This window comes from Larus michahellis, chromosome 2 (genome assembly GCF_964199755.1).
Source record: "Larus michahellis chromosome 2, bLarMic1.1, whole genome shotgun sequence".
In the NCBI taxonomy this organism is placed as follows: domain Eukaryota; kingdom Metazoa; phylum Chordata; class Aves; order Charadriiformes; family Laridae; genus Larus; species Larus michahellis.
This window is the reverse complement of record NC_133897.1, coordinates 118,742,303-118,755,884: the sequence shown is the minus strand read 5'-3', so window position 1 is coordinate 118,755,884 and position 13,582 is coordinate 118,742,303. Positions and strand designations below refer to the sequence as shown.

Below are 13,582 nucleotides of genomic sequence, written 5' to 3'. Positions count from 1 at the left end.
GACTTACACAGTTGTGTTAATGCCATTCCTACCGGATGACTACTTAACGCACAAACCCAGACATGATGTATGCAGGGATTATGAACATAATCTTGCAGCCTGAAGATAATCACAGCAGCAACGTTCAAAGCCCTTCCGTCGCCATCCCCTTTGTAGGCTGAAACCAGCATCAAGACCACATCCGACCACCGGAGCAAACCCACCCCCCCACCCATCCACCACCCCCCCGCCAGGAAACGCCTTGGGGCACACGCGTGTCTTTACTCACCCACGTTCGCGACACGCAGCCCACGGTACGAGGGACCCGCCGACCCCCACCCCCACCCCCCCGGCCCTTCCCCACGCCTTCCCCAAGGCCCAGCCCCGCGGAGACCCCGCAGGATCCACACCCAGAGCCAGGAAGGCGAATCACGCGTTCCCCCTCCCCACCAGAGCGCAGGCTGAGGCGGCGAGCGGGGGGCGCCTATCCTCCCGGCCCCGAGCAGCCGCGCAGGGCCGGGCTACCCACCCTAAGCCCCGCCATGCCCAGGGCGCCGGGCCCTGCGCCGCCGCCACCCCGGGGGGGGCCGCCCGCGGGGAGAGCGGTGCCGGCGCGGCCGCGCAGGTATGTGACAGGGGCAGGTGCGCGGAGGCCGGGCCAGGCTAGGGTAAGGCGGTCGGCGGCGGAGGGGCGGCCGGGGAGCGGAGTGGGGAGTGGGTGGGCTACCTGTATTTCTTGAAGAGCTGGTCGGACTCGCGGAAGCCGTTGTTCAGCAGCATGTTGATGCCGGCCAGCGCCAGCTCCGCGTCTTCGATGGGCAGCGGCGCTTCCCCGTCCTCCCGCCGCGGTGGCGGCTGCTCAGAGCCGGCCATGACGCTGAGGAGGGCAGCAAGACCCCGCCGGCTCGCCCCTACCCTCCTATCTGTCGATCTGTCTATCTAATCTACCCGCCCGCCGCCCCTTACCCGGTGCTGCCTCGGCGTGCCCGCAGTGACGAGCCGCGGGCGCCCGGTGACCCGCCCGCCGGGCCGTATTCCCCCCACTTGCCCGCCCGCCCAGCGCTGCAGCGACGCGGCAGCCGCCTCCCGCCCGCAAACCCTCCAAAAGCGGCGGCGCCCGCCTCGCTCCTCAGGGCGCAGGCGCTGAGGGGGCCGCGCATGCGCCGGGGGGGCGGCCGGCGAGGCGGTTAACGGCCGCGTGTATCGGGGCGGCTTCTGTGGCCGTGGGGCGTGGGGGTGGCGCTGGGTTTCCTTCCCCGAGGAGGAGGCGGCCGCCCTGAGCCGCCCTTGAGCGACCTCTGCTCGGGGACGCCATCCCCCTGGCACCGGGGAAGGGCCCGGCGGGCCCCCGCGGGAGGGAGGCGGGTGCCGATGGCCGGGTTAGGAGGGAATCGGTGTGCGGAGCTTGCTTCATTTTTTTTCCCCGGTTCAGGTTTTTTTTCCCCCTCGGTGTGGCGTCTCTGCCCCCGCACGGTCACGGGTGGGTGGCCTCGGCTTTCCACAGCCTTGAGGCTTCTCGCAAAACCCACTCGGGGATTTTCACGGGTGGGATGTGGGACCTGGGGCGGCAGGTGTGAAGTAATGAAGTCCTCCTTTGATAACGCGGCTTTCCCTTTTCGGAGAAGTGTTGGGTTTTTGTGGGTTTGGGTTTTGGTTTTTTTTTGGTGGTGGTGTTTTGTTGTTTGTTTGTTTTGGGTTTTTTTTTGAAGTGTTTTTGTCAGTGGCCAAGGTCACTAGCACAGAGGTTTAAGTTCCTCGTTTGTACAGTGGTGACTTTGTGACCTCCCCCGTGCAAGTCTGGGGAGCTAGGGTTTAGAGGAATTTATTCCTTAACTCAATACCTGCCTCTGTGAGCAGCAATGTGAACTTGCCCATGAAGCTGACAGCAAAAATTGGTGTTTTGCAAGTTTGGCTCGAATACAGGTTAGTCTGGCAGGTGTTGCCGAGCACAGGATGGGTGAGGAAGTACACTTACATAAATGTATCTATTCCAACCCAAAATGGCCAGGTACCTGGATACCAAAAATACACTCGCATTGTTTTCAATCCCCTTTGCAGGAAGAGGTTTTCTTTGCTGCACTTAAATTTAGGTGAAGACAAAGGCTGTTACCTACAGCCTGGTCTTGCTTCCTGCCAGCTTGGATGGTGCTACAGCTGCTCTTGTGAAAATTTAAGGTTCAAACTTCCCCCCACTCTGCTCCAGTATACAAAAGAATGGGACCACGCTCTACTTTTATTAGCAACGCCTCTTCCCTGTCAAGAAAAACATCCGTCTTCCTGTGAATCAAGTAGCAATATTTCTGTACGTGTCTTGTGGGAATCTCTACCACTGCCTCGGGAAATAGCGTGTACCAAAACCTTCTCGAGACAACGCTTTTTGAAAAGCAAGGATTATCTAATGCCGGGAGGCTTCTGAAATCTGTCAGGTGTGAGTTGGGCCCTTTGGCTGATTCCCAGTCCCTCCGTCTTAGTGAGCAGAGCTGGGTACTCAGAGGGGTGTTTAAAGAGAACATGCCTTCTGTTACAACGCACGTCTCCAAAACAGCATGCTCTACGCAGCCTAGAAATCCTCGAGGGCTTGTAGGAAGTCAGCACAGCATGAATCGGGAATGACGTGTTTTCCCATGTATTTGCAGGTTATTTGTGAAATTTGGACTCCAGAAATTCAAGCAGTCTTGCTAAAAGGGAGCTGTAGGTTGCAGTTTCACTGCCTTTATTCTCGCAAAGATAGACACTGCATTCCAGATTTAAAAAAAAAAATTACTTTTTTAAGGTTATTTCCCATGTAGGATTCTGTAGGTAGGGATTCATGGTGGAGTGGTTTATAATGTCCTTTCCCTTAGTCATATGTAATCAATTGGATCAAGAAGCCCTGAGTTTTCTTATGGATTCCCTGAGAACTCATCATAGAGGAGGCTAACTCCTACCTCCAAGTACCATTTCCAAGGAGCAGCAAAGACACAAGTCCTTTGTGAAACACCTACGCCATTTCTCCAAAGCTAGACTCTTCTTTCCTGGCCTCTGGGTTTGAATAATAGCAGAGCAGGGCTATGTGCTCTCTGCAGGTTTTTGGTCCCATGTGCATGGAGGTAGAATTCTTTTGAGATCTTTTTAGCACCCGGTTGCTCCAGACCTTGCTTAGGACAGGAACTGATAATCTGTTTTCTGTAACAAATGCTTTTATAACTATCTGGTAGATGACTATTAATTTTGAAACTCAAGACGTGAATAGCTAAATCAACTCTCCAGAAACAGGGCTATAAACCTATGGAAAAAAATGTCAGAATTAAACTGCATTTCAGCTGCTCGAGGAGAGAAGTAATGCATTTGAACACCAGTAATGAAGCCGCATGACATCTGCAGTTTGACTTCAACAGCTGAGCAGCAGCAGTTTTATAGCGCCCGTGCTGTTGTCAACTGCGCTGGAACCGCATTTTTCTGCAGAACTGGATTTGAAAATTCTCCCTGGCTGCTGTGTAGCGGCAGATGAGGTCTTGTGGTGGGTTGCAGTTAGTTTGATTCACACGGAGGATACGGTACTGCTGATTCAGCTTGCTAAAAACGGCCAGGGGAGTGAGGAAACTATGGCAAACAGAGCTACATGGATGGCTTGTACTTGCTAATCAAAGCTTGTATTTACTTCCCAGTCTGCCAACACTCTAAACGCCTTTCTTGTTTGTTTGTTGGGTTTTTTTGGTTTTTTTTGGTTTTTAATTCTTGGTAGCTTACTAGCATGATAGGCAGTCATCAGACAGTAATTTCAGCAGAGGGGCCAGTCAGTGGCCAGCTTTCCACTTGCCCCCACAGCTGGCTGCAGTGCAGTATTGAATAACCCATGCTACTATGGCCTCCGTTGCCTCTCTCTTATGACAAGAGATTGAGGCAGCTAGTTTGCAATTACTTAAGGACAATAAAGTTACTGATAGCGCGCAAGAATTGTATTTTTAATAAATTAACTGGCCTAAAATTTCCAAGACCTTTACTCTGGATTCCCAGAAATTGTTAGCTAGATAAAAGGCAAAGTGGCTACAATATCCACATCCTGTAAGAGATACAGATTTGTGGTGGCTTTACAGCCCCTTTGCAGGACACTGGTGGTGTACTACAGGATGGCCTGTACCTTTGAATATTCAATTGCTCTGCCCTTTGACAGGGAGAAGTCCTGCAAGTCATCATCTTCACATACTGGTCCCTGAGTCAAATACTGTTTTTCATTGTTTTTCATCTGTTAGTCTAATTGGAATTTAGCCCTACTATGAACTCCATGAGCTGGAGAGGATGGCAAAAGTTGAAGTAGCAGGGAATAAAAAATTACAGAAAAGTATATTGATTTATCTAAAGCATCAGAGAGAAAAGAGTTAAAAACAAGAACAGACATCTAGTCATATTTTCTTTAATATCATTTTCATACTCTGTAAATTAGGTCCTACTTGTCCCAGGGCCCTTCTCCACTGTGTCTGGATGAGGCAATCTAACCCCTCGCTTCTGTCTCAGAGTGCCCTAAATCTGATTTTGTTGGGTTTCTTTTTACCTATCTTGTTCCAAAACTCAACCTCTGTCCTGGAACACCTCAATATGCCTGGTACAATTTACAGTTTTTAAGATGGAGATGAAATTTCAGCAGTAGATTTAGAATATTTGATCATCAGCAATTAAGTTAAAATCACTGCTCGTTTAAGTAGAAAGAAGTAAAATCCTTCAGCATGGAATTAACTTTTTTCCTCTCTCTTGCAGAAAATGTGACTCTGTGTGTGTATAAAGTGTTGAAAATACTAGTTAAAATCATAAAGACATCTCCTACACTTTTTCAATCTCAGACGCAAACCTGCAGAATCCTCCTGTAGTTTTGAATTCCTTTTGAGGATTTGCTATTCTAGTTAAATGCCAGGTGTGGTCCCACTGTTGGTTATGAAGAGGTGTTACAATCCAGGGTACTGCCATCTTTTCCACACCAGCTGTCAGAGGGGTCTTAATGGGTGTCAGTCACTGCCAGTAACAGCTAGTGAATACAGAAATGTGAGTACCTTCCCTTTTTGAATATATTGTATTTGTTAAGAAAAAAAATTATTAAGTTCACAAGTACATTTCTAAGGAAATGTACTTTTTAAGTAGCTAAAGGCCCCTGTTCTTGGGCTTTGTGCCTCACACTGTGCCTCTGAGTTTTGCAGCAACGAAGGTGCCTGCCTATTGTGTCTTATCACTTAAATATTTATGAGTGGTGAGCTTTACATCTGTTATCATCGTGCATTTTCCATCCAGCACAGCAACTAAGCAATACTACAAAGCCAAGCTAATTTTCAGAGCTGGCTCTCCACATTTTCCTATTAATCTACGTTGTCATTTTAAGGGCTAAGCCCTGCCTAAGGACACACATGAAACGACTACTGAAATTACTTGTTTGTTCTGTCAATAGACAAGGAGAAGGCATACATATCCTGGTAAAACAAAACAGGCTCAATGAGCCTCTTCATCAAAAGTATTCCAAGGATACTGACATTGAGTCTTTTGACCCTTTCCTCTGATTAAAGAGCATTACAGTAATAAAAATTAGAAGAATAACCTCCGTTTGTTGCAGTGGACTTTACTCCAGAATTAACTACTCCTTCCTCTCGCAAGCTTTCTGTTTTCCCTGCCTGTTTTTCGCAGGAAGCCTTTCATGTATGGAGAGATACCAGATGGAAAGCGATTGATCTCTCAGTCTCTCTCAGTCAGGGCAGGTAAATTTATTGGAAAGGCAAAAAGGAAAGTGAAACATGAGACAGGGCAAGTAAGAGCAATTTAATATGTTTTTTCATATTATGATTATATTTTATAATGTTTATTTTTACCCACACTTACTGTTGCTCTGGACCCAATACATAGTCGTATAATGGGATAAATTCATGTGCACACAGAGTTATTTTTGCTGAAGCATATGAAGGTGTATAATTTTTGCTATATAAAGAGTGCTAAATGACAGAGCTTTTAGTGTTGGGGTTTTTTTTTCACAGAATGTGCTAATGGCCAAACATATGCACACATTTCCAGAGAAAACAAAGGAATACACAAGTATTAAATACTAACAGCTGCTCTGTTCAGGCAGCAGCCACATGCTAGCCTGTTTTATGAAAATTAATTGGAAAAACTTCCACACAAAATAATTATCCTACTTGAATTTTTAAGAGCCAATTTAAAATGTTTTACTTTCAGAGGAATGACTTCCTACAGAGTTAAGATCTACATTTGGTTGTAAAAATACCTGCTCTGTATTGCTAGAGAGGGTGAAATGTAGAGCCCAAAGTGACTGTCAGAAATCCACTAGTTCTAACCCAGTCCATTCTGGGGAGTCAGAACAAATTCATCTTTGTCTAAATGTCCTGAAAATCTTTTTAGTATGGAGAGTCTGCAAATTAATTTTCCCTCTTCTTGCTCCAGTCACCAATGAAAACAATTGATTGCACCTTTATTACAGAAGCAGGGGGGTAATAGCAAATTCAAATAGGTAAGCTTAATGGTTTTGTGTATGGAGAGTGAGGTAGTCTGTCTTGCCTCACCTGGAAAATATAAACATTTGTTCCACGCCATACCCTTGTTTCTACATTATGGGATCTTGATTGGTGCCCTATTAGTTTTCACTTTTTAGAACGAATAAGAACCTATTCACTTTGACCTTTCACAAGCAGACCATAAATTTTAAGACTCTCATCATTTTTGCTGATCTGCTTTGGAGGGTCCATCCAGTTTTCCTGCAGTTTTCAATTGTGCATGAAGCCATGTCACAGACCAGATGCATTTGTGGAGGATTTTCCTCTATGTAGTCCTCTATATACATGTACATATATATAACTGTATGCATAGCATTCACCAACAAATTATTTACCCGGTTGCTGGGGATACGCATTTGTACTTTAAAGCTTATGATGAAAACTGAGTAGTCAGCAAGGCCATAGATAACCTGTGGCAAATATATCAGCCTTAATAAACACCCTTTGTGTTAGTGCTCCACCCCAATCCTTGTAATTTAAAGTAACCAAAAATCCTTGCAGGACGTATTTTGAAATGTTTGGAATGTAACAAACATAGTATCTGGCTAAGGCTTATTTTCCTTTTACTAATTTAGCAGTAAATATTTTCTCACAGGTGTCAAGCAGCTTGATGCATAATGCGATTTGAAATGAGATTATTTAAAGATTACTTGTCAGCAACATTTGTACTTTTCTACTTCCATTTGGGACTTTTGGCATTATATATGTTTTATATTTAGCATCTTAACGTTTCTCACTAGCTTATTCCTCAGTCCACTGCAACAATAGAATGGCCTCTCTTGGGCTACAGAGCTTTTATTTTGGCCATGTTAGACGTCATGTTTGTTTTTCAGTTTTGAAATCTGCACTTCTTGTCCCCTTATTTTTCCTAGCCTGATAGTAGGGAATATTTTGTTAAAAATTCTAGGGACAAAAAAGTCAATAGACCCCATTGACAGCAGGTGTTTTGTGACACAAGCCACAAGTTTATGTAGACAGATTGTCTGGGTAATCATCTAGAGGAGATTGGGCAAGGCTGTGTGACCCAGCTTTACACTCTTCTCTTTGAAAGATATTCATAACTGCAAAGACCAGTGGTTGAGGTAAACAGAAAGGAAGGCATGAAAGAAAGACTTGTTGGGCTTATGGTTGGGCCACCAAGAGCTCAGCTTGAGAGGCAGAGGGAGGTTATGAAGCAGCCGTGGCAGAACTCTGAATTTCCCTTTCCTGATATTAGCAAAACTGCAAAGAGCGGATTCTTGTGCAGATATCCCTTTTGTCCTGTTTTCACATTTTCTTGTTGGTGTGGGCCTGTAGACGGGAGTACCACTTCAAGGTCTAAGAAAGCATTACCACCTGATAGCCGTATGTCACTCATAGATGAGCAAATGTTGTCTCACCTGTGTCTTTCAACAAGCCACTTAAATTGTCCATGCATTGGTTCTCTTACCTATCGATGGGGTTGCAACGCACGATAACTCTGTGCATTAACATTGGTGGCTATGCTACATCAAGGCATGCAGTAGTCTACGACTGCCTCAAACTAAAGCATCTTGACTTTGTGTAACTGGAATAGACCCCACAGAATATGTTCATTTGAGCAGCTCTGTCAACAGTGTATATGCCTACAAAGATGGTGAGCTGCTTCCCTTGCATACACACCGTGTTAGCTACTGATATCCTTGTCCCTGATTATTTCAGTTCCTTATGTTTTGGGAGTTTAAGCATGTCTTCAGGAACATAGTGCTCTGTTCTTTACTAAACTCTTCTCTGAGGCTTGCACACACAGACGTGGCAACTGGCTTTTAAAAGAAGCAGTGTGATCTGCAGCACATATCATAAGACAGAAAAAAGCCTAAAAACCATATTGAGAGACAGATGCTACCCCAGATATCAAAGTTTTTATTTCTGGATACTAGCTTTTCATCCGTGAAACTTGTGCTTTGGTCTGAACGCTTTTGCTGCTCACTCAAGAAAATAATTGTACCGTTTAATTTAGACAACCATTTAATTTGTGAGAAAAGTCATTGTGTCTGTTTGTATAAAACTAAAGTGAAGGGATCATCTTCTATTAAGGGTGTATTGAGACAGGATGTATATTTGTATACACTCAGGTTACAGCATTATTTAGAGGTAACAGCTAAATAGAACCACATGTTTAAGTAATCTTCATTCTGTTCTTTGTCTTAGTTTGTTCAACAGTCATAAACATTAGTTTATGTGAATGGACTGTCAGTTCATATGAATGGAAGATTCTTTGCATTTTGTTGTGTAAAACTGTAAAGCAGACATGAAAAATATACGTTTGCCATTTGGTGAGATTATTTTCTGTATCTGGCAATTTAAAAGAGAATTTAAGAGACTGGAAGCTGGTGCTTAACCAACCAGATTTTGAGCTGACAGTTACATAATGAAATTAAGGAAAACCAGGAATGTATGTGCTATCTCCTGGTACTTCATGAAATAAGCAGCATGTAGTTGACTGAGGTTCCTGTTCTCTAAACTATTAAATGATTTCTCTTTTTGCTTATCATTAAGTTTTCCCATTCTTCCACTCACTTATGGAAACGTAGGCCATTTATTTGGAATAAATGGCATGCTCTGTCCAAAGTCGTTTATAAACTGTTCCTATTTGAGCACTTGTTAATCGAGGTACGTGAATTGGGGAACACTCTTGAGAATTAAAGATTCCTCCAAGCAGTTATTACCAGAATCAGTTCCCACTATGGGAAGTGGCAGCGTTTGCTGTGCAAGTGAAATGCTGCATTGCAGATAAAGGAAGATGGCAAAGTAAAGAATCTGTGTGCATGTAATGGTAGCTACAGAGGTGACTTACAAATCTTACCATGCAACAAGATTTTTATTAAAGTAACAGCAGAATAACAAATCTAATAACCCTCCTCTTTTTTTAAAGTGTATTTGTATTCTGAAAGTACTCCTGCCCTTAAACAGCGCAGTGCCTTTTAAAACCACATATTGGGTGACTTATTCTGTACTGACTCACTATTTATTGTTCTACCAACAGCGTTTTGTGAGGCTGAGAGCTATGTACCAGGCAAGCATCTTAAATTGAGTTGCGTAATTTTAGCCATTATGAGTTACGCACAGCAATAACCAGAATAATACAGTGAGAAAAGCTATGCTTTTACTGCGGGCCATTTTTTCAGAGTTCCTCTTCCAGACGTAGCACAAGGAGCACAAGGAGAAACTATCTTTTATTTTCTCAATGCACTTTCCCATTTTTCATCGCATTAGCATTTTTCTCAAATGCTGTTTTCTATGGCAATTCATCCAGCAAGCATTCCCCTCTTTTTCCTTCCATTCCTTTCATTTCAATAGCTCTTGCACTTACCTATTTTTAGGGGGTTTATAAGTACACAAGCACATGTAAATACACATTCTGTTTCACATCTCTTTATTTTATTTGCCTTTCACTTGGGGTTCAGCCTATGTTTTCTTCTTTGTTTCTCAACCTTCAAATCATACAAAACATCCACAAAATAGTTCATAGATGTTAGTTTCCTTGGTGTAAGGCAGAAACTAAGAAGAAATATGTGAGCCCACCAATGTGTCTGGCTCATCACAAAAGCAATGAGTTCAACAGAGATTTCTTCCGGTGGTGGCACCAAGACACTGAAAAACAAGAAGGTGAAGCAATGCCAGCGAATCCAGCGTCACGGATCCAAGCAGCGTCTTATTATCATGATGAGTCACAGCATCGTAACATGGAGATGCCAGGAGCTAACCACGCTGTGTTTGGGTAGCTCAATACTGAAAAGGATGAGTGGCAAAAGCATTTATAATGGCAATTTTTCCCTGTAATTGGTGGCAGGAGATAATTCCCTGTGGCTTGTTCCTTTCTTCGCTGAGTCCTGCTGACAACACTGCACGATGGTATTTCTATAGCTAGGTTGTAAGGCGGTCTAATTATTCCAGAGGACTAAAGTGTAATCAAGCGCTGCATCCATCTTCAGGGAATTAGGTTTCTTGCTTGGAGCCTGAAGCTAAGTTGGCTGCTGCCATATCCTCTTATGGCATATGTTTAAGACGATGTATGGGTGTGTTTTTGTTTGGGGATAACTAACCCCCCTCCATTGATTATAGAAGGAGACCCTAGAGTAGACACCCAGTTTTTATACAACTGAAGCTGTGAGATGAGTAACCACACAGCTCCACAAATGCTGTGGGTTTTACTAAAGTCAGGTAGGTGTTATCTAGCAAGTACCAGTGCTACTGGCTGGTTCCATGTGCACACAAGCCTGTATAGCCATTCTGTTTGCTTAAAATCAAGTAGGTCCACATATTTTTTAACTTTCTGTGGGTCCCAAATGAAAAATAACGAGTTCACCTTCCCTAATAGTAAAAGCTTTAACATTTTTGTCAGGATTTGGTGCTGGAATGTGCTCCCATAAGCACAGCTATGCCTGAAATGCAGGTGCATGTGACGGTGTTACAGTGCTTGTTGGTGCCAGCCAGGGTTGTTTTGTGCATTGCTGCTACAGGACATTCACAAAAAAACTGCATTAGTATTCCCCACTGAAACACAGGAGACTTCATTTTACCTATATGGAAAGCCAGCTTGTGTTTTCAAGCAGGTCTCTGGGCCTCAGTAAGTTTCTGAAAGCTGCAGTCATATTTGCAAGCAGCTACTTGATGCAAAGGCTTTCTGCAATTTGTTTGAATTTGTTATTGCTGGGAATGCCTACGTACTATTAACACATACAAGTAAATCCAATGAAAATTTTGCACATTATACCCAAGAACCCTATTTCAAACACGCACAGGAATTCTCCAGCAGAGATCATTATGTAGATATGAAACTTTTACCTCAACAGAAGCCTTGATCAGGCGGCTCGGTTACAATGAGCAAATGCAAAGGGCCACATGCAGTAATCACTGCTGTGCAGATTGTGAAGCCGTTCCATTGAGTCTAATCCCTGCTCGAGGCATGGTGGGCCCTTTGATCACACTCCAGCCCTTTCTTCTCCAACTTGCACCTGCCCTTGCTGAAGCCCGCCCTATTACTGCACTCCGTTTCAGCACACAGATAAATTAAAAGATGCGACGCTAGAGGCTGAAATTTAGGAATAGGCAACGCAGTCTTTGGTTTTCACCAAACTAGAAATTTGTTGTGCTTTGTAAATAACTCTAAACTGTGTCTCTTGGTTGCAGCCCTGAGCAACTTCTGTTTTACCGGTCTACAAAATTTGACTCTGTTACAGGAGAAATGAGGACACCTATCCTAGGTGACAAAATGCTACCTATGGCTTCATTGCCAGGGAACTCTCTACAACTGAAAAGGCAGGCATAGGATATATGTCTTTACTTGATATGATAAGGTTTTATAATATGCCCTTCATAGGCCTGGGTTGGAAACTGTAGGGCAAATGGCTGCAGGGAGTAGAGAAGCCAGTATTTGCCTTGGGCAACTTCAGAGAGGCAAGGGTCAGCCATAGAAAATATCATCAGTCAGAAACAAATCTCCAGAGCTCAGTTTCCTCACATCTGAGAGGAGGAACTAAGAACAAAACCTGTTTATAGCCCCCAGCTAAGCTGGGATGGAGCCATGGCTGTTCGGATTTGGGTCACTTGCATCATGTCTTATGCAGAAAGCTGTTTCTACTAGAAATCGATGTGTCAGAGGATGTTCATCCTAGTCAAAGTTGTATGGAAGGGTTTAAGTTCAGCTGTACAACTGTTCTTCCCAAATAAAAAGGAGGCCAGCGCTCGGTGCCTCTCAGAGATGCGTGTGTGAGAGGGCCCTCTGAGGGGAACAGAAGAATAGGCAGGAAGGGGCGTGGAAAGCTGTCTCATGACTAATTGCTGTTTGCAGCTGCAGATAGACACGTGCTTAATTATCTGCTATATGCATGCAAATTTGGTTTGCTGTCACTAGAGTCCAGATGTTCCCTTCCATTATACTAAGTACAACAAACAAAAGGAAAAGGGTCGGAGAGCAAAAGAAGAGGGGCCAGGAGTGGCAGCTTCGTGCTATTTTCCTTTCCGTCATATGCTAGGCCTGGCCTACCATTTTCCTGAACTCCCCAATGCAGAGAGAGATTTGTGAGTTCACAGGCTGAGAATCTGGTCAGCCAGAAGCTGTTCCCCCAGCTCCCCTCCCGGGGCAATGGTGGGGAAGGGGTGCAGGCAGCTGGCAGAGTTTGGATGCCCGGGATGCCATGCCATGCCGTGCCATGCCAGGAGGCAGGAGCTGCCCAGAAGCTCTGAGTCTGGGGTCGGAAGGGAGCAGTGGCTGGGCTCCTTGACACCACCACGTAGCCTGAAATTGTTCAGTCAAGCTAACAGTCATCACAGTTTCTAACCAGCTTCTCTCCCGCAGACATTTCCCTTGGCACGGGTAAATCCTCTCAGTGCAGTCTTATGGCTTTCTTTTCCTTAGGTACCTTTCCTTCTTCAACTATAAAGTCTTGTTCTTTCTCTCCATCTTCTAGGCTCACATCTGTCCTTGAGGTAATTTTTTGTACTGATAAAAAAACCCAGTATTTTTTCACAGGAAGTGAATTGAAACATTCATTTTAACTCTTTGTAGCAAAGTCCTTTTCATAAGATCTATATACATTGTGTTCCCAACATTTGAAAACATTAAGATACACAAACACAACTAGATCCTTTTCTCCTGTCAGCCCAAATCCAGGAACAATGGAGCTATGTTGGTTTATACCGATCATGCACCTGGCCTCTAGTCTGTTTGATGGCATTCAGTGTCTCTTTGGAAGATTTAACCTATTCATTCCATTTTAACTCAATAACACTGATGATCATTAGTGGCTTTGTGGTGTCTGTTTTGAATTAAATTTGTTCTGAGTATATACATCATGTTGATTCGTTTTATCTTTTGTGATAAATGCAATATACATAGATTGAGTGATCACATGTCCTCTTTAAGTGGCTCAGCAGCGGGAACATGTCCTTCCTTTAGCATGGCAATATCAAGTTACAAGAATCTGACTAAATACAACTTATCAGTTCAAAATTTGGTCCTACTTTTCTGCATGCAGGGATGATGAAATTCCCAGAAGGGTTTTTCTTTTCTTTCTGTTTTTTTTTTTTTTTTTTTTCTTTTTAAGTGGGATGACTGC

General features: G+C 44.1%; 1 protein-coding gene across 1 annotated transcript in view; it reads right to left on the bottom strand.

The window, feature by feature from the left end:
* The window catches only part of TTC39C (tetratricopeptide repeat domain 39C), a 39,929-nt gene extending 38,808 nt beyond the window's left edge, over positions 1-1,121 (bottom strand). Inside the window, exon 1 of the mRNA XM_074576848.1 lies at positions 707-1,121. Within this exon, the coding sequence (XP_074432949.1) occupies positions 707-852 (146 nt within the window). The 5' untranslated portion in view covers positions 853-1,121. The remainder of the gene's footprint in view (positions 1-706) is intronic.
* Positions 1,122-13,582: the final 12,461 nt, after the last annotated feature.